Raw genomic sequence first — 26,215 nt, 5'->3', positions numbered from 1 at the left:
AATGTACTATGTGAATAGTAAAGAAAGCAGACCATGATCTTGGTCTGCACTGGTCGCATGGGTAGAAACTGTTGCAGCCAGCAAGCAAAAAGTTAACATGCACTATTGTCTATAACTAAAACAAATAGTGAGTTAAAATCGAAAAAAATTCATTCGTAAATCGTTTAGTCATGCAATACAAACGCATAAAATTATATTGTTAGTAAAAAAAAGATTTTGACAGGTTAGGCTCTATAAAAAATGGGGAATGATCCGCTACGGAGTGTTTTATTTCAAAGAAGCGTTTATAACTACCGAATAACCTGTAACAAATTTAAACAACAGAAAACTTTCATTTTAAGAGAAAGCCTTTAAATTGTTTCAAATAATTAACAGTTGCCGTGTCTATGGTTTAAATAAACTTTACGGTCGACATTACACATATGACAAACAGTTTTATTAATGTATTTTTCTTACGTCGTGTAGTTATATCCTTCCCATACCCTGTCGTTCTGCGTCACAATAAGGGCTGATAAATTTTCCCTCTCCTGAAAATTAAATTGGAAACTTTATAAAACAGTGTATTAGCACCAAGATGTCCAATCTCCTACCAAAGTGATTCCCCTGTCAGTTACAGCGATCTCCAAGGGAGGGTAATCACTGTTAGATGTTTGCAGATTGGTCCGAGTATTTCAATGAGATACCGGCGAGAAGGAAACATACGAACTTCCAAGGACTATTTATCAGTATTTTTTTACCTGAACTAAAATGTTCATGATTTTTTTACCATTTCTAAAATGTTCCTGAATTGTCTGCCAGTACTAAAATGTTCCTGCTTTTTGTACCACTACTAAAAGATTCCTGAATTTTGTGCCAGTACTTAAATGTTCCTAAATTTTGTACCAGTACTTAAATGTTCCTGAATTTTGTACCAGTACTAAAATGTTCCTGCTTTTTGTACCACTACTAAAAGATTTCTGAATTTTGTGCCAGTACTTAAATGTTCCTAAATTTTGTACCAGTACTTAAATGTTCCTGAATTTTGTACCAGTACTAAAATGTTCCTGCTTTTTGTACCACTACTAAAAGATTCCTGAATTTTGTGCCAGTACTTAAATGTTCCTAAATTTTGTACCAGTACTTAAATGTTCCTGAATTTTGTACCAGTACTTAAATGTTCCTGAATTTTGTACCACTACTAAAAGATTCCTGAATTTTGTGCCAGTACTGAAATATTCCTGAATTTTGTACCAGTATTAAAAGGTTCATGAATTTTGTATCAGTACTAAAATGTTTCTGAAATTTGTACCAGTCCTAAAATGTTCCTGAATTTTGTACAAGTACTAAAAGGTTATCAAAAGGTTTTCAATAAATTTATATGAAATAAAAAGATATAATAAAAAAGGGGTCTTCTTACCTTAGAGCGTCGTCGGCGTCGTGCACAGCAAAAGATTGTCAAGCATGTCATTCCAATACAACAAATGAGTGAGCCAAATACAATGCCAATGATTACTGCAGCAGCGAGGACACCAATACAGTCAGACTCATCTCCACATGGGTTGTATCCATTACAGACCAACCCATCCCAGACGCAACGTCCATTTCCACAAGAATACTCACTTGTGTTACACATTCCTTAAACAAAAATATTAATTTGCGTAACACTTTCTTAAATATAATCCTTTGCGTTCAATTGCGTTACACTTTCCTGGAAAAAGTAATTACTTGTGTTACACTTTCCTTAAAAATATTCACTTGCCTTAAAATATTTAAAAAAAATCACTTGCGTTAAATTTTCCTAAAATTATCAAAATCTTACGCTGTTATCGGTGTGCAAATGCAACGCTTTTCGCTCAAATGATGCTTAAAATCGCACAAAAACTCGGTCTTCAATAGTATATCTCTTAACAACACTTTGCATTTTTTTTTTCATTATTTATACTTTTTGACCTCAGTGGAATCCTTACCCAACTTTATGTTGATTTTTTATTGTCAACACGACATAGTTATAAATACAGCATGCTCGGTTTAATTGTGTATGTTCATGGCTGACGTCATATATATATAAATATTTGGCGTCATATATTATCAGAACCAACAAAAAATGATAATACCTGTATGAAACTGTGTAATCACCATGTCAAAGCCCCTGCTCTGGTATTGAGTTCCGCTCTTGAAATACAGGAAAAGATTTGATCCGTTCGTTACCCATACTGCATTGCCTATTGACGTCCCACAGAGATTACCATTTAAACCTAAAAGGTTAAAATAATATTCTATAAAATGAGAATCATCTGTACTGATATCACTAAGAGGTCTTTGCCTATCTTATTCGTCCAATCATTTAATAAACGTTTAATACATCAGCGAATAAAACGTTTAATTCATCAGCGAATAAAACGTTTAATACATCAGCGAGTAAAATGTACATCAGCGAATAAAACGTTTAATACATCAGCGAATAAAACGTTTAATACATCAGCGAGTAAAATGTTTAATACATCAGCGAGTAAAACGTTTTGTACATCAGCGAATAAAACGTTTAATACATCAGCGAATAAAACGTTTAATACGTTTTTGAGTAAAACGTTGATACATCAGTGAGTAAAAAGTTTGTTACATGTTTGGGTAAAACGCTTGATACATCAGTGAGTAAAACGTTTACTACATTAACGAGTAAAACGTTTAATACATCAGCGAGTCCAACGTTTGATACATCGGCACGTTAAGCATTTGATACACAAGCATGTACAACGTTTAATACATCAACGAATAAGACGTTGATACATCAGCGAGTAAATGTTTGAAACATCAACGAGTAAATCGTTTGATTTACAGTAAGTAAATTTTATTTATTACTAAATATTTATTTAAATTTTGATACATCAGCGAGAAAAATGTTTGATACATAAGCTGGTAAAACGTTTGATACATTGACGAGTAAAATGCAAGTGAGTAAAATGATTGATATATCAACGAGTAAAATGTTTGATACATAAATGCTAAAACAGTTTCAAATATCAGTAGATAAAAAAGGACTATAGTTTGATACAGTGTAAGACCAATTAATGCTTTGAAATAAAACACGACGTTTAAAAGTCAGGTACTCATTCTTGACCATGAGTATAAAATGTGAGCTGTTAATAAAGCGCGATTAATGTCATTTGACTCAGCCTTTCAACAGTATTTGACAATAGTAAATGGCAAATTTGTTCAAATATTTATGTTAACATATTATATTATGTATGTGTGTGTCGATAAATATTTATAAATACCTGCTACATATGAAGAATTAACACTGAATCCATCGTGCACCTGTAACCAATTTGATTGGCAATCAGGACCATCTTCTACGTCAAATTTCTGAAACAAACATGAATTTGGATGAAACATTTGCTCTACGAATACGTCTTAGATTTGTATTCCCTGTCCAACATCATTACAAAAGCAGTTTCAACAAATTGAGATTTATGAAAATTCTATTAAAAGATTCTTTGCTAAAAATATGTATAAAAAGACAGAACAATAGGGTTACTGTAACAGTATAATGCTCCCGAACTTGTATTCTTTTTTTATAACATGATCTCACAAGAATGGAGGTGAATATCCGCCAAAAGTATATACTTTGCACTCTGATTAAAATGAGCTCTAAGTAACGTTCTCCGCTTTTAGATCTGACAGTGACCAAATACGCAGTCATTTCTGGTGACCTTTCACACAGCCAATTATTGGCGAGCTTTCACGATTTAAAAGCTATGTTGTTTCTAATTTTGACCCTAGAAAAATCAATACTGAGTAGGTAATTTTTATAAATTTGATAACAAACATAGCGTTGTCCATATAGCCGACAGGTAAACTGGCAAAACAGTCTTGCCCACTGAAAACATTATTTTTTCAAGTTTATTCGTTAAAAATTACTTCAAACATTTTTTTTCTATTTTTTTTTTTAACTTTGACGGAAAACGTATTTTGACACTTCTTCTGATGCCTACACTGTATGGTTTGATTGCATAGCTAAAAATTGCTTTCTCGGGATATCCGAATTATAAAGAAGGCGAAACATAAAAGTCATCATCAGAAAACTACATAAAAGGTCATCATCAGAACTACATAAAAGAAAAGAGTAGATCTGAACGTTAGTCAGATTGATGCATCTTGATGACAAGTTTATATCATAATGTTCCTAATGCATGTTTGTTGATTGCATTCTTATTCATACATGTTAGATTTGTCCTTCTTCTATGTAACAACAATGCACAAATTTCAAATGTATGCATGCCATTGTAATAAATAGTAATGAATATTGTTAATGCAGAATTTGTATCATTGCTTTTAATTTAAGTCTTGTGCAAAATGACAAACTAACTATCAAACTATTTACTATTGAAGTAAATATTCAATACATGCTTTATAATAGTGTCAAATTATTATAAGTAGTTTATGTTTTTATGGCATATGCAAAATGAAAACTATTTGTATATTTTGTTAATATATGTTCTGTGTGATGATTGAAATCCAATGCTAACGAACGTTATTAACTAAAATATTAGGAAATTTTTCCTGTCCTTTTTAGACAATAGTGACAGGTGAATACATTACATGCATAGTCGGAAAATGCAAATGTCTTTTATAAATTAGCATATGGTGTTATTAAAGAATCAAATAAAGCATTCATGATTGCTTGCGAGTTAATGGAACAAGACACAGGGAGCTTGTAGTTTTTCTGTTCTTTCCGTTATGTGTTTTGTCATCAGTCCTATTAAGTCGGTCTGCTCTAGTTAATTCCTGTCTTGTCTACTGACAGTAATGCGTTGTTTCTTTTCCGAATAGTGACTTTCCATGTAGTGTTTTGCGTTTTCTGGTCCGTGGTTTTTCGTGTACTGTGGAATACTGCGTCCGGACTATTGTATATTTTACTGTCTGTATTTGTTAATATATCATATATATCGTCGATTTCCCTGTGTCTTGTTCCATTAAGTCGTTTTCTTGTCTCTATCCCTGTGTATTGTTCCATTCAGTCGTTCTCTTGTCTGTATGTATTGTTCCATTTAGTCGTTGTCTTCCATTTAGTCATTGTCTTGTCTGTATCGACGATGTCCCTGTGTATTTTTCCTTTAAGTCGTTGTCTTGTCTGTGTGTTTTGTACCATTCAGTCGTTGTCTTGGCTGTCTGTGTATTGTTCCATTCAGTCGTTCACTTATCTGCATCGACGAATTTCCTGTGTCTTGTTCCATTAAGACGTTCTCTTGTCTGTGTGTATTGTTCCATTTAGTCGTTGTCTTGTCTGTATCGACAAGTCGTCCTTTGTATCGTTGATGCCTCTTTGTTTTGTTCCATTCATAGGCCCTCCATTTTGTTGTTCTCTGCCGAGTGACTCACTTTTTGAATGTCTTTTGCTATTTTGTTCCGTTATGTCTCTTTCTTTTTTTCCGTTAGCTATTTTGAATTATATTCTTGTCCGTTTAATCTATATCTGTATGTTTTAACTGTTTAGTCTCTCTTTGTATGTTCTATTCAATCTTGTCAGTCTCGTAGTCAATTCATTCTTTTAGTGGAGTAGCTGGGGATCGAACTCACGACCCTTTGTTTTGAAGGCAGACAGCGTTACCACTGCACCATAGCGCCCGCTCTGAATAATATCTGTTTTTTTGAAAGTCCTTTATACACCATTACTCCAATGGCTAACAAAAAAGTAGTGCAATTAAATTTTAACACCTTTAAACCCTAGTCACGTTTAGTATACCGTAAAAGAGAATATAACTCTAAATAAGATATATTTTACAGACAACTTTGCTGTTACTTTAAGATAATCTTGTTGTAGAATTTTTCCTGAAATCGAGACTGAATTTCGAAATTTTCAACAGCTGCTATGGTATCGCAAGCACACGTACCAATCTCCCGATTTCAGTCATTTAAAGCAAATAATCGGGATAATTTGCATAATGAAACGTTCTATGAAAAATGATCGTTAACACTGCAATATAGATCAAAACGCTAGAAGCATTGAATGTCACTTAAATAAAATTCTATATGTTGACGGCTTTTTGGACCTCAGTGGAGTTCCTTTGCGCAGAGTATCAGCCTTTTATGCACGTTAACACGTTAAATATAGTCAATAGTTTTCAAATTATTATTCTTAAATTTTTAGCACTCTTACCCTGAAGAAAAGCATAAACTGCTCATTGTATTTCGATGTGGTTATTAGTAAAGTACAGTCCATGCTTGGTTGAAAAACATGATCTGATGTCAATTTGAGCCGGATAGATCCCATGTCAGTCAAGTCTAAACTGCCACCACATTGTTCATCCATATAATCTGTAAACAAACAAAAATAGACAAAATGATTGAGATATAATTTAGCAATGTACAGAAAGAACAAATCGCCTATAAAAAACCCACAAAAAACGACAATACAATGCGGACCTCTCCAGGACATATACCTTGAGCCTCTGAAATGTTTAAACATTATCGTCGGTCCAAACTACGATAATTTCATGCGGGCATCTCAATCATTTTCTTTGGGTTAGGGCTTTGTGCCTTACATTTTAATACTGTAACAAAGAGCCTTCAAACTCTTGCAAGGCCTAATCCGCAACGGAATCAGACAGATGGTTTGACACAGGAGAAAGGTGTGGGTTATTTTTTTTTATGCGAAAATTTATACACTAAAAAATCACCGATCAAAAAAAATAACAAAAAAACACCAAACAATAAAACCAACAAAAAACACCCAAAAAAAAAACAACAACAAAAAACAAACAAACAACAACTTGGAAGTATTTTTCTTCAAACGATACCATGAGCAGTAAAATAAACAACGTAAGATTCCATTTATACGATTAAAATATGTTTCATCAATTTTCGTGAATATATGTATAGCAGACGAACAATCGTAACACACGTAATAAAATCAGCATACATCTTCATTACAATCATGAAGATAATATTATCAACAAATCAGTACACTACGTATATTTTCATAGTGTGAACAAAATACACTACACAAATTTCCTTGATATATACAGTAGGACTTGATTTTGCTATCCTCGGATATCTTTAATACTATCCATCTTCTTTTTTTTTTGGTGACTAATTTTACATCCTTACAATTATATGAAAACTTCATCATTGAGTCATTTAAATCATGACCATCCATATACCAGAATTCAACACTTACACATGAAAATGGTAAAACAAACTCGTAAAAATACTTCAGTATATCAATTCTTATCAAGGTATTGTCTGTGAATCATATATTAAATAAAAGGGTATTATGTTTGTAAAACATGTTCAATTTATTTCAAACCGATATGTGTAGAATAATATTAAGGCTTATATTAAGGACAGATATTATGAAACGCCCTATATAAACGCTTATATTAAGGACAGATATTATGAAACACCCTATATTAACGCTTATATTAAGGACAGATCATATGAAACACCCTATATAAGGACAGATATTATGAAACACCCTTTATTAACACTTATATTAAGTACATATATTATGAAACACCCTATATTAACGCGTATATAAAGAAAAGATAATATGAAACACCCTATATAAGGACAGACATTATGAAACACCCTATATTAATGCTTATATTAAGGACAACCATTATGAGACACCCTATATTAACGCTTATATTAAGGACAGATATTATGTAACATCCTATATTAATGCTTATATTAAGGACAAATATTATGAAACACCCTATATTAACACTTATACTGTATATTAAGGACGGCTATTATGAAAGACCGTATATGTATTAATTTTAATAGATTAAAGTGACATTATGCTCATTTTTTTCGTTGTCAGGTCGTTCTTAATTGATTTAATATTCCGAAAGATTGACTATTTTAATAGTCATTGGCCAAAAAGCAATAATTAAACATGGAAAGTCAAATTTAAAAACTGCCAAAAATATAAACAGACTGTCACGCACTTTTTATCATTTGAACGTTTAAGATACATTTTGAAAAATATTTATAAAATTTTCCATGAAACACGTACGAGGTAATAGATCATTTTTATGAAGTGGAATTACAAAATTAGAAACAATCATGTCAAAATATAAAACTGTTTTAACCTATGCAAACACAATTTACACTTAATAACTCTTTTCCTTCGGTTTTAAATAGATATTGGTAAAACTAAACAAATTTTGCTTTATTATTAATCATTTAAAATCTCAACTTATTTTATTCAAGTAAACAAGTCTAATAACAAACAACCTATATTTACATGTAAGGTCTTAAATAGTTACGATATCGAATAGCACTGTCATACTTTAAAGTTATTAATGTCTGTCCTTTAACTAGGTACATTTAAAGCTGGCCAAGCTTATAAAGAAATTGTCATAGCTTAAACTCATATCTCAAGTTTTGATTGGTCAGAAACTGCTGAAAATCATGAGACAGAAAAAAAAGATTACTAACCCCCAGGCCATTTATCCGGAAGACATTTTCACTCGCACGCTTTTAAACAATAATATTTTACATGTTAACACCTATAACTCTACTCGTAACTCGTAAAATCACTTATCAAACTAAAAAACAAACAAAAACCTTACATTTTGGTAATGCTGAAACGCTGGTACACCAGTGAGATGACACAAGAAACATCACAACCAAAATCTTCATTTTTGGACGTTTAAATATTCCTGATCCTTACATATAAACTTAAGATATCACACTCCGTATTATGTTAAAAGCTGGTCGTAAATATTACGCGTTATGTTTTATTCAAGCATTGATAAATGTATGTTTACTATGATATAACAAAATTGTACCGGACTTTACTGCGACACAGTATTATATCTAATTGTGTGTCATAAGCAGAAGGTTTGCACGTGATTAAAACCAGGAAGATAATTAACTGATGTCAAATATCTTCCTTATTCGTTGTTTTTATTTTTGGCTGCTTATGCTATGTTTTGTTTTGTTTGATCTTAAAAATATCTAAAAATTGTTGTTTTTTTCTTCTTCATGTACTTTTGTCATGGCTGTTGTTTCTTTATATTGTTGTTGTTCGTGTGCAAAGTTGTTTTATTATCATTTGTTTTTATCTTTTCTTATTTTTTTCCGGGAGGGGGGAGGGGTCGTGTTGGAACTAATTTGTTGGATGATCTAGTTGTCAAACTGTAACTAGGAGAATTATGGCTTGTAAGTTAAGGTTTCTGCTTCTCAACCTAGGAATCTTTGGTTCGAGTCCTATCTGGTTAACGACTATGTTGCTTTGTATTACATCAGTATTAGGAAGTTAGAGGAAGCGAGTGGTTCATAAAAAGCTTAAAAGATTTTGTCACGATCAAAGTAAAATGAAATATTTTTTTAAACCTCATTAAATCTAACTATACAAAAAGATATACTCAGTTGCATAAGAAAGTGTACATTTCGTTATACTCTAGGAAGTTGCCACGTAATTGGTCGGAATAAAAGTAAGTTTAGTGCAGTTTAGTGAGACAAAAATGCATTTTAGAGAACTTTCTTATAGGACTTGAGATCCTGTACAGTAAGCTTTTGTACATGTATAATGAACGCTACGTACTGATAAACAAAAAACTGTAGATATCAGTTCTTATAGGGATTCAGATCCTGTACAGTAAGCTTTTGTATAATAAACGCTACGTACTTATATATATAAATCAAAAGGCCGCAATCTCTGTGGTATTTTCTGATCTTTGCAATCTAAATCGTACTGTATATCTGTATGTATTTTCCTGTATAAGTTTATTTTTATATACTATAATCCATCTTTCAGGGCACCGAGTTGCAACGACTGCGTTTAGATTTTTTACTATAACAGATTGATTTTGATACAAACGGAATTTTGCATGACTAGAGTTGCATCAAAAATCAATTATGTTCATTTTTTATGATATTCACACTTTATCCTTGCATAACGTGGCTACTTCCTTAAAAAGACACTCAAAAAAAAGTAGTTGCCTCGACTTTGATTTGAACCCCAGACCTCTCACACCCTAAACGAGCGCGTTACCCGTGCCCCACGGGAAAATTATACGGAATATGCCTGAATAAAATCAAATAATTCTAAATTTATAATTTCCATTTCGGGTTTGTAATCCTTATAAATTTCGAGGTATTTTGTTCACGATAAACCTGTTAAATAATTTAGCGCAATCAGTCCGACATGTATCCATATATCTACTGCTCGACAAGTCTGGAATTCCTTCCCCTTATACTACGTTATACTACTGTCCGTAGTAAATGTAGGCCGGGAACCAGACTACTGCTCGATTTGTGTACTACGCTCTGAAATATTCGGTAATCGACATCGCTAAAAAAAAGCATTTTCATTAATTTAAATGATATTCATTCGCGTAATTTGTGATTGTGCATTTATTGACAATTCTATAATCCAACCTACTTTAAAACATTGAATGCGTTGTAATTTGTTGGATACTTGTAACAAAATAAAAATATTTCTTTCATTTACATTGCTAGTTTTAAGCTGTTTTGAGAACTACTTGTTGTTAGGTTTGTCGTGAAATTTTGTGCCAGAGATTGAATGCCAACAAAAAAACTGTACATATCAGTTTATTAGATCTTGTTCACAGCAATATAAGGCTCAAAGCTCTCCTGCTTGAAAAGAAATATTTTTTTTATATTTCGCAGACGATTGTTACTGCAGATAACGAGTGCCTTATTGTCTCACACATCGTTATATATACTCATTTGCAACAGATAGTATGCACCTATTTAATTTGAAATTCTGTATACATGTACTTACTTGTGCAAAATAATGACAATTTGGTATAGAGATTTGCAACCGTTTAAACATCATTTGTTTGATTCTAATGCGGGTTTGATTTTGTACAAGTTTGAAGGATCTTCTGTGCACAATATAAGGCTCTAAGCCCTAATCCAAGGATTATGTACTAGAGATTTCCGCGAGGCATGGTCGTTTTTTGGACCGGCGATTTGTTCTTTCTGTATATAAAGTGTACAAATAAACACCATTTTCCTAAGCCAATCTTTTTAAACAACATTGGTCCGATTTCAGTGCCTATTCGATTTGTACAACATGTACTTCTTCACAGCAATATAAGGCGCTTGAAAAGAAATAGCAAGAGGTCGCTTTTTGGACCGGCGATTTGTTATGTTTGTATGGTATCAAAATTGAATTCAACATAAAAAATACACAAATTACATGCCTGGTTTGAAGTTCAAGTCATAAAAGACAAAAAAGTAGGTAAAGCGATATCAAATATATCAAAAGTAGGCCAGTTCATTCAATTCAGGATCAGAAATTAAGCCCCTTGTCCAAATTTTAGCAGGTACATCAAAAAACGACAAACTAGGTCAAACAATATCAAATAATAATACCAAAAGTAGTCAGTTGATATCTTATTTCAATTTGCATCAGAAATTACATTCCTGGTCCAAATTTCAAGTCTCTGTACATCATTCCAAATTTCAAGTCTCTGTACATCAAAAACAAGAAAGTATGTGCAATGGTTACAAAATAATCAAAAACAGCTCAACTGATGCTAAAATTCAATAAATGCACATGAAACTCAGGTTCAGCAGTATGTCCCAAAATTTATTCAAATGTGCTTTCTCCAAGTTTAAATCCAATTCAACAACAACAAAAAAAATAAAGAACAAAAATACAATTACAAAATTCATTAAAAAGTTGAGCATACAAATGACCTACAACTAACATTACAATGATGCAATATGATGTCCGAATTCTCGAGCTAAAATATATTTACGCATCATAAACAAGTCATGACTCCAATCCTTGGAAAAATTGCATAACATAATTATGTACACATTCCAACGTGAGTTGTTTCCCTTTCATTATGAAAAGATATCCTATGTCCATCTTTGAGTTATAGAAATTTATTGAAACAATATTATATGAAATTCTTACTGAAAATGTCTTATTAATAAACTATGTATGGGAAGCTGCATATCCTATTATAGGCCAAGTAAAGTTGGTCTTTTATATAAAAAGACAGTTTTTTAATGACACTATCATTATATTTATACTGTGACCACCTATAGTGTGAAGAGTTTAAAACATAACATATCTATTTTGTGTGAAGTCAAAACACGTTTATTTTATATCTATAAAGAGACTGTGTATCCATTGCCAATATTTTCTATATTAAATTTGAGCATAGAATATCTTTAATCTATAATTTGAAGAAATGCCATGACCTGGGGCATTTAAGCTTTAGCTAAAACAGGGCCAATCAAATTAATATGAGGAAACTTGATAAAAGACTACCTAAGAATGCTACATCCAAAGTTTGGTGATCATCCACCAATAAGTGCTGTAGAAGAATACCTTTAAAGGTATTTCTATTTTTAGCCCTAGAGATCCCTAAAAGGGGCCAATCAAATTAATATGAGCAAACTTGATAAAAGACTACCCAAGAATGCTACAGACAAAGTATGCTGATCATCCATCAATTAGTTCGGTAGTAGAAGATGTTAAAGGTTTTTCTTTTTTAGCTATGTTGACCCCTAAAAGGGGCCAATTAACATGACATGAGCAAATTTAAGTGTGAATGTCACAAGGATGCTACAGACCAAATTTTAGGTAAATCCGACAAGTAACTTCAGAGAAAAAGACGATTGTTGTCAAATGACGCCGGACGCCGGAGTATCCCCCTTTCATACTAATAGCTAACCCTGAGCCTTCGGCTCTGGTGAGCTAAAAAAGTTGTACATATCAGTATATTTGATCTTCTCCACAGCAATATAAGGTTTAAAGCTCTTCTGCAAGAAAATAAATAGCAAGAGGTCGCTTTTTGGACCGACGATTTGTTATGTTTGTATATAAATTGTTGAAATTTCCGTAAAAAAACACAACATTCTCGAGACAACCGTGGAAAAATCGTTTGACTGATTCCAATGCGGATTCGATTTTGTACAAGTTTGCTGGGTCTGTTTTCCTGTAATATAAGGCAAAATTCCTAAAGTAAGAATAATGTCCAGAAGATTTCCGCATGGCATGGTCGTTTTTCCGACTTGCTACATGTTCTTTCTGTATATAAATTCTAGATATCTTCGTAAAAAAATATTATATTCTCGAGACAACCGTGAAAAAATCGTTTGACTGATTCAAATGCGGATTCGATTTTGTACAATTGTGGAGGGTCTTCTAGGCACCAGATAAGGCTCAAAGCCCTAACCCAAGAAATATGTACTAGAAATTTCCGCGTGGCATGGTCTTTTTGGACCGTCAATTTGTTTTTTTTTCTCTCTATAACCGTAAAATGACTAAAAAAGCAACATCTTAGTGACAATTTACATCCTTCTAAAACTGAGAGTTACATTATTTCGGTACTTTATCAAAATAAAAGTAAGTTTAGTGCGGAAAAAAAAGCATTTTAGAAAACTTTCTTATAGGAATTGAGATCCTATACAGTAAGCTTTTGTATAATGAACGTACGTTCTTATAAAAAAACGGGAAATATCAGTATTATATATATTATTTTATATATTTTTATTACATATCTTCATCATAGCAATATAAGGCATAAAGCTCTCCAGCTTGATAAGAAATAGCAAGAGGTCGCTTTTTGGACCGGCGATTTGTTTGTAGATTAATTGTCGAAATTTCCGTAAAAAAACACAATATTCTCGAGAAAACCGTGAAAAATCGTTTGACTGATTCCAAAGCGGATTCGATTTTGTACAAGTTTGCTGGGTCTCCTTTCCTGTAATATAAGGCTAAATCCCCAACGTATGTTTGTACACAGTTCAAATCATTAGGTGACCTTACAACGTATGATGTATATTATTTCATTGGTAAAACATGTTTGGAAATTCATAAAATCGTACATCGGTAACAATCTTTTCATATTAAATTGTATGACGTAAATGATGTCATTCCGTACAATCTGTAGCTACAAAGAAACAGTGGGTGGGTATGATTTATTCAAATAACCAGAGGCAATAACCATCTTTCTGGTAAGTTATGCGTATCTGTTACAAGAAATTATAATTTGATACAAACACAAGAATAGAGTAAAATAATCGATTGCACAAATCAGTACATTTAAAAACTCCTTATGTAGAGCCTCTCACTTTATGTGTCTTACTGCTGAATTACAAACATATATTTTTTTTTAAATTGAAGTTTTATAAAATAAAACGCTATAAATGACAACTTGTGTGCAGTTTTTATATTTGAAATACAATAATATGGAAACAAAAATAGCCAACATGAATATTCTAGATGATCGGCGCTTTTAGCAGCCATCATGGACGCCATCTTGGATTTTGTATCGGACTTGAGTCAAATGAATATCCGCTGCAGAAACCGCAGACCCAGACGTACAATTTAGTATATAAATCTTGCTGTTGGCTGTCATTTTATTCAATCAATTCGTACTGTAATTGTAAAAATATCGGAATTACAAATTACCGTCCATTTGAAAGCGAAGTTGCAAAATTAAAAACAAGTTGCAGGCTCGGTTTAATCACGGTAGTGATAATTGCAAGCTACCGTTCACGCCCCCTAGCACTGACTTAAGCAGAATTCAACATTTAACATGAACTGGTAAATTTTTGAATTTTGAAACATCTACATATATGTTCATATTGCGGTTATCATGGAACCTTCGATCTGACACGTTAGTGCCATTCTATGGAAAGCAGCATAATGTCCCCAAATGAAAAAAATGTGTGTATCCTAGGGTGCATGTCCGTGCAGTCTGATCTGGCTATTTGCAGGTTACAAAGGTTATTACAGCAGGGTGAAGGCTTTATATGACATAAATATTACACTTAAAAATGTCTGAGAAAAAAGGCTAAAATTTGATTAGCCTTTCGGGGCATTAAAAGTTTTACAGTATATTGCCAGTGCTAGGTTGGCGTGGACGTTTACATACACTTTCAAGTTTAGTACATGATCAGTCTCAATCAAACCCAGTTTGCAACATTTTCAATTTTGTGGTTTTGGGCATTCGTTAGGGATTACGTTTTCTCTATTTTACAACATTTTGACTAAAGAACCTTCTGTCTGTCAACAAAACTATTTTCCAAGATTTATTTTCCAAGTTGTTAATCATTTCAATAATATTTAGTTAGAGAAAAGACAGACAGATTAATTTCACTTTAATATACACAGTCTTCTTTGCAAGTACCACTACTGGCCATGAACAGGCTCAGTCAAACCGGGCCTGTAACATATTTAATTTGCCGCTTTTGGGCGTTCTTTAGGTATTCTGTTTTTCTCTATGCTTGCTCAATTCTTGATACTAGATCGTAAATATAAAATGTTCTATTCTAAAAAACTATGAAATGTAGAAAAATACTGAAGCTCATTGTATGATTATACATATTTTTTATGCTGTCAAAAGTTTCAGTCAAAATTTTTTTTTAAACAGAATATTAATACATTTAAAATTTGATATTACAAAATTTACTCAACATTTTGGCGTCGTCGTCGGCGGTAAATCAATATCAAATACAAAACACAGATGACAAAGACAAAAGGATCCGGCGGCAATGCCAATAATGACTCCGGTGGCAAGCTCACTGGTACAGTCAGAATAATCCCCGCATGGATCGTACCCGTTACAAACCAAACTGGAAGAGACGCAGCGTCCATTACTGCACGAGAACTCATTCTCGTGACATTTACCTGCAACAAAAAGGAATATTTCAAACTAATGAGGTTAATTTTTTAAAGCATATATCACCGTGTAAGGAAATTATATGGTTGAGACTTTGAAACTTATCTGATTCCAGAGGTAAGGAGTGTTCTTTGGAGGGTTTTTTTTTTATTTTTTTATTATTTCGCAGATAACATAAAAAAATTAAGAAACCCGTAAAAGAATATATTTGCAGACTAGTCAGTTTCCCCCCCCCCCCCAAGATTTCTGAGGGTCTAGATCAATATTAACTACTGTTAAATGACGCTTAAATTAATATAACATGTCAATCAATTAGAAATGTGACTATATCATTGCCAAGGTCATGGTAATAAATCTCGCCTACTATGATTGTTTTTTCTTCGTAAACCTGCTTTCCGCAAGTGGATCTACCCATGCAACTAGTGTAGACTGTTCGCTATTCAGTAGAGAAACTTTGTCAAAAGAAGATGAATGGTTTTGTAGATTGTTTAGCACGACATAATTGTTATGTGTACATATTTGTGGTATTTTAGTTCCTTCTATTTGATATTTTTTCAGCTTGGGTGCAACCAGCATTCCTACTTGAACAGAACACTGTATAATATCGCTTAGGATATTGGGCCTGTTTTTTTAAATTTGTATTTTAACGTCTTATCTGTGATATGCCAGCTTCATAACCTCAGACCTCCTTAGAAAGTTCCACTTTGCTTAGTTCCACCTCTCGTTTTGGGCACATGCTTTCTTTTACTTGGGGACCATACACCACTTTTCATGGAATGACACGAAAGTGTTACATTAAATGTTCCATTTAAATCGCCGTATGAACACATCTGCGGATGTTTTTAAATTCAAAATTTCATCCTTTTTCATGTTTAAATGTTGAATTCTGCTTAAGCTGGTGCTAGGGGACGTGGACGGTTACTTGAACTTTTTACTACTTTCCATGAACAAGCTCAATCAAACCGAGCTTGCAACTTTTTCAATTTTGTCGTTTTTGTGCTCTCTGGGGATTTTATTTTATCTATTTTGTTCAGAATGAAAAATGCATGAGTCCACTTAATATATTTAGCGTGTTAAGGGTAAAACGGCCAACTATTATAAGAAAAACATATCAATATAATATGACTAAAAACTGTAAAAGGATGCAAATAGAAGTAAGTCATAATAAACATAAATAAATATAGATATTAAATCATTAAAGCATTTTTACTCAAATGACAATGGTAAAGAACTTGCCGGTATGATACTGAGTGATGATCATGTCAAACCCTCTCTCCTGCCGAACACTACTACTTTGAAAGTAGAGGAAAAGCTTATTGCCGCTTGTTTTGCTTACAGAGCTACTCATGTAACTTCCACACTGCCTTTTTGATAGTCCTGTAATATTCGAAAGAAAAATGTTCTCAATGCTTAAGAGGAAACACCGGTAATATTCAAGACAGAAAATCTTCTTATATTAAAGAGAGAAAAAAATCGGTCAAAGGATAAACTCTGGTTATATTCAAAAGCAAAAATATCTCCTTTCTGTTGAAGTCAAGAGAAAATAAATTCATATATATTTAAATCCTTTTTACTTGATATTTAATATATCTGATAAAGAGTGATATAAAGTTTGTTCCTTTGTCACACAAAAGATAGTAGTTTTTCTCTGACACACACAAACATTTATTTAACTTACCAGTTTTGGTACATTAGTTTTAGTTTCAGTTGACCAGGGTTAAAGTTACAAACAAATGACAGTTTTGAAATTGAAATGGACATTTGAGCCGATAAATAATAATAGTTGGAATAGTTCAAGGGCTTGTATTGTGTTTTAGTTATTTATCAACTAGGGTTTAAGTGGTGGTGAGTCATATTTTTAAAGAGTTCTTGTCAGAATCATGAAGCGCTCTCAAATCAGCAAAGTATTCAGACGACAAAGGAGTACGGTATTTTCTCTTTGTATGCTTCTCTATTGTCTTCAGATTGAGCAATTTTAAGAAGCAAGAAACAAAGGAGCATGTGATTCTAACTTGTGACATTGATATATATTTTCAATTGGGTGAAATTCTCTATTTTTGTCATTAGTTTTCGCGGTAAAAATAGAAAACAGGACCATCTGCTAGAGAATGAAATAGAAGTTGATAATGTATAATTGGCTGTTGAAGTGAGATAGTAAGCATAATTATGTTTATTATGAAATGCATTTATTGTAGATGTTTGATTAAAGAAGTGTGTGCATGTTAGGATTTGATTGTAATTGTGACGCGGTTATTTGTTTGCTGAGAAGGCTGAAAAACTAATATATGTATTATCCCCAAGATACAAGAGTTTATAATTCGACACATAGAGTAAGTTGTGATGATATACCAGATATACAGGAATTAAATTTTCTTTGATGTAAAGGGAAAGTTTTTTTCTGATAATACCCAAAAAAGTTTACTACAATGAGAGTTTCAGAGGGAGGTTAGATAATTTTCCTAATTTGCACGCATTATTTATTCGAAAGAGTATGTCAACTCGACAAATAGAATAGGGGGAGATAATTTACCTGGTACAAACGGTGAGTTAATACTGTTGCCATCATGAACTTCAAGATAATCAAGGTTACATGAAGCACTTGTTTCGACATCAAAGTCCTACATACGAAAATAAATGTAGATAACAATAAAGTCCTTCTATTTAAATAATCTACGATACATGCAAATTATCTTTACATTATTTAGATATGATCCAAGTATCAAAGGTATTGTTAACACATTAAGATCTATAAACCATAAGCTGGCTGTAAAATTGTAGTGATCCATAGAATTTTTTTTTTTTTTTATCTTAAATACATTGTATGACATACATTTTTACAAATTTAGGAATTTATCATCAGGTGGCATATAGTTTTTTAATTCATAATTATATTTTATGAATCCTGAAAACTTAATCTCGAGCAAGTTAGGTAAGTCCTGAAATAGTCTTAAAGGGACTCCACTGATGTTTTTTATATCACGGGACTGGAAATAGTTTTCGGAGATTTTTGTACCATTTGATGTAGATATGGTAACATTCGTTCTACACTTTTTATTCCAGAATAATAATTGTTATTATGCAAAGCGACAAAAACCAAAAATTACTGCAACATTTTTAACTAGAACCGGTCTAAAGTACCGCACAAGAATCGGTATTCAATTTCATTTTAGTATATTTCTTTTATAAATTATAACTTTTGCAGAGTTTTCCAATTTAAGTGCTTTGCATGATCTATGTAAGAATAAGTTTTATTTATGGTTTGTTTTAGGCACCTTGACCTCAGTGGAGCTCCTTTAATAAGAATTGGTTTAACAAAAATCCTAGTGTTATCTCTTTCTTTTCATAAGTCTAAAGCATGATAATCACCCAACCTTGAAGAAAAGCATCAAACGGTCCGTTGTGTTGGCAGTAATAAGTAGTTTACAGTTCATATTTGCCCTGTATGAACTGTGTCGAGTTAGCTGCAGTCGTATTTGATCTATGTAAGAGATGTCCACAACGCCATTACAGTTGTCTTCCATGAAGACTGAAATGAAAATAACTTAAAAGAAACTGCACTGAGGTCCAAAAGGCTAAAAACAGGAAATTTTTAAAATTCTGACATAGATAACCTGAGACACTTTAAACAGAAAGTTTCAAAGAAAGTAAAGATATATACTCATCTTATTTTTGCGCTATTCTTAGCCAAGTTTTAAGTCGTTTTTTTTCACAATAACAATAATGGTTCTAGGGAAACAGAGCGAGTGAATGATCTGAAACTTTGCCCACAAGTTATTTATCTTAACCTACATCCAATGGCTGAAACAAAGCTGAAACAGCTTAAAGAAGAAGTTTATTTTAATCAAAAATCGAAGAATGCTATGTGAAGTAAAGCATTTGTCTCGTCATTTTTGGATGCAATTTCGATACTTGATAACCCATAATGACGCTGCTAGTACTTTTACCAAACATGAACAATAGTGTATTTTCTATTACGTTGAGACAAATCTTTTTTTTCAGTGATTTAATTACCGTAAAGTAAATGTCTGATTCCTTAATAGTGTATGGAACGAATTGTTTTGGATTTTTACGCCTTTCACAATCAAGCCGGAAGTCGATCTTCCTTACCGGATCTGCTGTTTATTAACTTGTAACTGACAATTTCACTTAGCTGCCGCTTTTCATAAAGAATGAATAAAGTTAAAAAAAACATACATGTAAATAAATGATCATAGTACTCACAGTATACTATAGCGCCAACACAATCTAAACTTAACAATAAAATCACACTTGTTGATAGAAAACACTTCATGGCTGCTGTAATACGTTGAAACTCGGACTAATATCTGATTTAGTATTTCCAAATTATCGCGTATGTCTTGGTAGCCCTTTTAAAACTCCGGTACCAATTTAATGTTAATGTTCCGTACAAAACAGAAATAAGTCTATAGAAATATAATGTCTATACATGTATATAGTTGACAATAAATAACCAAAATACACAAATTTATGACTTATGTCTTCATTATTACAACCAAATGTTTCGTAATGTAGTTAACTTAATCAGTTGTTACTTGAGGATGCCCAACAGACTCTTGAACCGCTTGATCTATAACCGAGTAAAGATATCAGAGTAAAAGATACTGATAACAAATTGAAAATGTAATGATAACAATTTTGTTCATGAAATCATAATAAGCGTTTGTATGAATACATCCGTTTGACACGGAGCCCTTATCAAACATCTGAGAGGAGGTGTTTCTATGCCCATGATAGTTGTACATGTAACTTTTACTATTTGACAAACATGGACTATTGCATCTTCGAGGAATGCTGAAAAAAAAAACAAACGAGAACGTACGAGGAGTTTTGGGCGTTTGAGAACTATGAGTAATACTGGATGTATGAGGATAATTTGACATATGAGGACTACTGGACGTACGAGGACTACTGGGAATACTGGATGTATGAGGATAATTTGACATATGAGGACTACTGGACGTACGAGGACTACTGGGAATACTGGATGTATGAGGATAATTTGACATATGAGGACTACTGGACGTACGAGTACTACTGGGAATACTGGATGTATGAGGATAATTTGACATATGGGGTCTAAAGGACGTACGAGGACTACTGGGAATACTGGATGTATGAGGATAATTTGACATATGGGGTCTACTGAACGTACGAGGACTACTGGGAATACTGGATGTACGAGGATCACTTGATATATTGAGAATACTGGACGAATGAGCACTTCTGGGCGTATGAGGAATACTAGGCATATGAAGACTTCTATACGTATGAGGACGACTGGACGTATGGTGATAAGTTAACATATGGGGAAACAGTATGTATGAGGACCAGTGCACCTTTGAGGACTTTCTGAGATAGTATTAATGCTTGACGTACAAGGATTTTTTGACGTATGAGGACTTTTTTTCAATTTTTCGTATAATGAATGCATAAGCTTTACTTGTGTAGAGATACCTCAGGTGCTTTAATTAGGCACAGACTGGCACCTAAGTAGAACCACCGACGTACCGTAAGCTAGCTCGATAACTTATTCATATGTAAGAATCATAAGTCCCTTGCAGAATTTGAATTCAGTAGTAGCAGTTATGTACTTGTGGATATTTGGCGAGAAATGAACGGAAAGAAAGCAAAATATGTCAAACTTTTATTATCTTAACAAAAAAAACTAATAACATTTTAAATGAATCTATTACAAAAGAAAAAAAATAAAGATTCATATGACGTGTTGTTTCAATTGTAATATAAAGTATTTCAGATATTGATGAATTGGTTCATGAATAAAATTTAAAATGTGCTTGTAACTATTTATAAAAGACAGAATGATCACTGTGAGCATTGTTTCATTCAAAGATAATTCATGGATACCTGTAGAGAATCTGTATTTCCTTCTACATAGTTTTAAGATAATATTTACAGATTGTTATCCCAATTGAACATGTTTGCAAGCGGCCATATTTGTATTTGTTTCGAATAATGACGTGACAGTGGAAAACACCATCTGACATGACGAAAATTTAGTTTAAAAAGGTGGCTGCACGTTTATCATGATGATACAGAACAAAAGTCGATATCAAGCGATTCGGAAGGAATCGTTTTATAAAGGGTTGATGCACCTTTTCTTTGCATAAACATCTGTAGAAGCTGATAAACCATGATAAGTCCGAGCATGCAGGACGAAAGATTTAACAAGTCGAAGCCAAGGGCTTCTACAATTGGTAATGCACGAAAAAAGTGTAATGGGGCTAATATCTTGCATAAAAGTATATGTCTGATTCGTTAATTCCGTGTTTTATGTTATAAGTTATCCGTGTATAAAACGGATTAACTTTGTGATTCACGCGCGAGTGTAATGTCATTTGACAACTAGTATAGTGGCGGCGTGGCCGAGTGGTAAAAGGCGTCGGACTGGTTTTAAATCCCGTCAGGTACAAGCCGTTATTTCCGTCAGTAAGATACTTTATACCAACCGGTAAGTACTGGTTGGTTTCAGGAACGGATTCGAGAATGTCTGAAATAAACTTTTACTTTCCAACATAAAATAAATTCGTATTAAGTTTATTCTCTTTATTACTTTTGACATTTAAGTTATTTATCTATTTCAGCTTTGCTATTTTTTTTAACAGCCTGATATTGTCAGAATTGTCAGTAAAAATAAAATTGAGGTACCACATGGGGAAAATCTTAAAAAAGTAGTTTCGTCATTGAAAAAAGTGAAATTATATTTTTATAATTTTCACTGTGAAATTATCAAATATAATTTTCACAGATAAATCAGTAATCCACCGAAAAGCATAAAATAAAATATACTTTATCACGTCCATAAAATATCATTTTTTATGAACGAACACATTAATGAATGAGTAGTGCTTCAAAACCAACACGTTCTTAAAATCTGAAAGTTATATTTTCAGGTATGAATAGGCATTAACTTCTAAATAAACTTTTCATAAAATTCTTCTGCTTGTTAGCCAATCATCAAATAACCATGCACGTGATAATTGTCACGATCTAGGCTGTTGACGTTGCTGAATGCGTTGAATGTATATTGGGTTTTAACACTAAATTAACTAGGTCACGATTAAGGCATGTTGCTGACTTCGTTGAATATATGTAAGGTTATATAAAATTATACAATTTATATAATATAGTAACACATCATAAAAGAGAAAGTCGTAGTTTAGTTCATAACTTTTAATAAAGCATATTAAATACATTACATAGTGCTCAACAGTTAAATATGAAACATTTCTAACATATAAAATCAATTCCAAATGTTGGAAGTAGCCACTCAAGGAATGTTTAATCTTTATTTAATATGAGCAGTTGTAAATATCAACTATAGTAGCTTTGTGTTAGAAGCATAGCTTAAACAACAGTTCTTAAAATGTTGTCTTAAACCTTTAACAATTTATAATATTTTCGTAATTGTCAACTTTCTAACCTAGATAACGGGCGTAAACGGCTTTCCATAATTTAGAATAAGAGGGAGAACAAAATAGCGCACCGGTGAAACGTGTCAAAAATAGCAGAAATGATTGTTACTAACAATAATAAAATGTGTGTAAATACTTGTAATAAAACCCAAACTCAACGAAATGGTTGATCACCCGTAAAATTGGGCGCAGTCTTAGAAAATTTACAAAGACTGATTAACAAAGAAAATCAAAGATTTTACTACTGGTTAAAAGTAGAAACTATACAACTGTGTCATGTACCTGAGATAGGTTTTAAGTATTTACACTTGATAACTAACAACAATACCACAATGCATTGCGAACAAAATGGAGTCTATGTAAAACTAGTTAAATGTGTTTACAACAATTTCTCGCAGTTCAAGTTAAATTCATGGATTTAAATCAAGTTAAATGGTGCTTAGGAAACATTGGAGTTTATTTGTAACAATACTTCATCATAATGTTAAAGGATTTATGCAAGGAAATATACAAACAGTTGAAAATATACATGTCCGAAACATTCGGATACACAGTCAAACAGAAATAAAGGATCAACAAGGATCTCTTCAAACATGTATAGGCAAAACTAGTATATAAACTACTTGTATGAGTGTATGTTTTGTCATTCTATAGCGAAATATGCCTCATATTATGTTTTATAGCTGGTTATATCAACAAACATGTTTGTCAAGGAACAGTGTATGTACTGTTATAAGCCAAGGTAAGTTTTAATGAATACGTAACATTTATTTGTAGACCTCTACAATATAGAACTGAAATAAAGGTTCCAATGCTTAAAAGTATACTCAAAGAGAATACTATACTAGGAGAATATTATTTAAAATTCAAATTAAAGCATGAAAATGTAATAGGAATTAAAAATAGTTTTCTTACAAGAAAATTGAAATATAATTTATACCTTTAAAAAAAATTAAAGAAATAAAAAATAAAAAATGTACATTGAATCAATAGTCACAGATATCATCTTATCAATAAAATTCATAACAAAGATAAAATGCTAGTTTTAAATAAAGATAAACAATAAGCACTAATTGACAGGTCATGACATCACAGACGAATTATGACAGTTCTTCAAGATCATATCTAATTTATCTTTTTTTGTTTGTTTTTGTTCGTTTGCTTTCATTTTACACCTTTTCCAACAGTATTTCAGTCATATAAGCGGGTAGATTCCTAACCATCGTTCCTGGAGAGTTACACCAGTACTAGAATACCTTCCTCCGCGCTAAACTACCAAAGCATCTCCAGGGGATCGAACCCACGCCAGAGAGGTAACTGGATTAGAAGCCATCGATTCTAACCCCTCGACCACGGAGGCGGTCTAATTTATCTTTTTCAAAAATACATAATATTTTCTTCATGCATTTCGTAAACATCATCATATAATATTTGTACACGATAGATTTCAATATATATATTGAGGAAACTGCAAAATTTAAAAGGAACCGATTTTTAGTATCTGTATATTTATTTTATTAACTAAACAAGTCAGTCTCTATATTTTACACAGCCCGGTGAATTTTGATGGTCCTTTCAACAGGGAGACCGCATGTTGGACAGTATTTGCAACAGTAATAACAATTCTCACACATCAGAAGATGTCCACATTCCATGAACACCCTGCTCTTTGGTCTTTCCCTACACATTATACAATAGAGAACGGCTCGTAGTCGTTTATTCTCTTCCTTCAAGTGTTTATCCATATCTAGAAAATAAAATGAGATATCCATTTTACAAATGATGAAATGAATTTACTTGAATTTTATAAATATATTTAAACAAAAAAGAAATAGTATGGACACACTACCATTCCAAACAATTATGCCTCAAGTTTCGAATTTCAAGTTTATGTTTCAAACAATTATGTGAAAAACTATCAACGCGAATGACAAAGAAAAAAGTCTATAAAATAATATCGTATCGGTTAATATTTGTAGTCAAGGGGTAGCTAGTTCCACTTTGGAGCAAAGAGAAATTTCTCCTTGACGATTGATCGCTTTGTCGGTCAACTGGCTTAAATAATGCCTATACGTCAAAACTCAAAACTGGTGTTAAATATTCAATAAACATAGTTGAAACCAATATTATTTCGTAAAAAAAACTGTACTCTATAATTTATTCTTCCCTTAACTAAAACAGTATTTTATATTTTATTCTTCCATGTCAAAGTTGATATATGAGAGGAGAAGTGCACACCGAGAGGAAATTGTTGACCACAGACGGACCACCCGACAGGCGTCAATCACCAATCTTATACAGCATATATTCTTTCAGATACCTTGATTAATTTGATTATTTCAATTATGACATGATAATCATAACAAAAAATGTCAAGGGATAATTAATGTTAGGTATTATCATTTGTCAAAGAGCATCTCCCGAATTATTAATATGATACCATTATCATTTTGTTGTTGCAGTCATCAAAATTGTAAAAATTTGCTCCGGTTAAGAACATAAAAAAGTATTTTAAAAATCTATAATCACAAATTAGAAATTTAAAAAAGCACTTACCTTTATCAGAATTCTCTGCAATTATATTCAAATTTAAATGTAAATTAAATGCTGCACTTCTCCAATGTTTCGTTATTGCGACTTTGTACGCTTAAGTTCGACTGTGTGATGTAGTCAGAATATTTGAAGGCATTTAATATAAGATGACACAATTTTTTTTGAAAAGAAAGTTATCTAAATTATAGAGTACTTGTGATTGCGATAAGTGGCTGCCTGTTCGCTGTTATCACTATGCTACATTGTACTATATATAGTAACAAAATTGCCTATGATTTCAACTGATTATGAGTGTCACGTGACCTATTATGAGTTTGCGGCCCGAGGCCGAGAACTAGTTATCAGCCCGCAGAACATGTGCACGTGCACAAACTGAAACAATGACGTCATATTTTACGAATCGCTTTATTTTTTATTGTGAGAGCTTAAGCTTTCTAGTACAAACACATTTTTGTTACTATTGAAATTTGAAGAAATAATACGACAAATTCATTCCGAAAAAAAAAATGAAAATAAAACTTGCTTCTAGATTCTACTGCTTTGAACACACAAACAGTAAGCATCTCTGAGGTGTAGACAAGAATTTCAACGAAAGAACTTTGAAAC

The 26,215-nt window shown here is 32.4% G+C and overlaps 2 protein-coding genes across 2 annotated transcripts; both read right to left on the bottom strand.

Annotated features, from left to right (window-relative positions):
* Positions 1-1,333: 1,333 nt before the first annotated feature.
* Positions 1,334-8,813, bottom strand: LOC132752634 (low-density lipoprotein receptor-related protein 12-like). The gene is made up of 5 exons (XM_060742980.1): positions 8,556-8,813; positions 6,137-6,294; positions 3,255-3,342; positions 2,094-2,234; positions 1,334-1,614 (listed from the first exon to the last, which is right to left on the bottom strand). The coding sequence occupies exons 1-5, from the start codon at positions 8,623-8,625 to the stop codon at positions 1,334-1,336; spliced, it is 738 nt and encodes a 245-aa protein (XP_060598963.1). The 5' UTR covers positions 8,626-8,813.
* A 4,876-nt stretch (positions 8,814-13,689) lies between these two features.
* LOC132752637 (low-density lipoprotein receptor-related protein 12-like) lies at positions 13,690-20,157 on the bottom strand. The gene is made up of 6 exons (XM_060742984.1): positions 19,824-20,157; positions 18,974-19,128; positions 18,133-18,220; positions 16,839-16,979; positions 15,398-15,610; positions 13,690-14,355 (listed from the first exon to the last, which is right to left on the bottom strand). The coding sequence occupies exons 1-6, from the start codon at positions 19,891-19,893 to the stop codon at positions 14,342-14,344; spliced, it is 681 nt and encodes a 226-aa protein (XP_060598967.1). The 5' UTR covers positions 19,894-20,157; the 3' UTR covers positions 13,690-14,341.
* Positions 20,158-26,215: the final 6,058 nt, after the last annotated feature.

This window comes from Ruditapes philippinarum, unplaced genomic scaffold (genome assembly GCF_026571515.1).
Source record: "Ruditapes philippinarum isolate M1 unplaced genomic scaffold, ASM2657151v2 ctg2789_1_1_1_1, whole genome shotgun sequence".
NCBI classification, from domain to species: Eukaryota; Metazoa; Mollusca; class Bivalvia; order Venerida; family Veneridae; genus Ruditapes; species Ruditapes philippinarum.
Note: the sequence above shows the minus strand (reverse complement) of the source record. Positions and strands in the feature narration are given on the sequence as shown.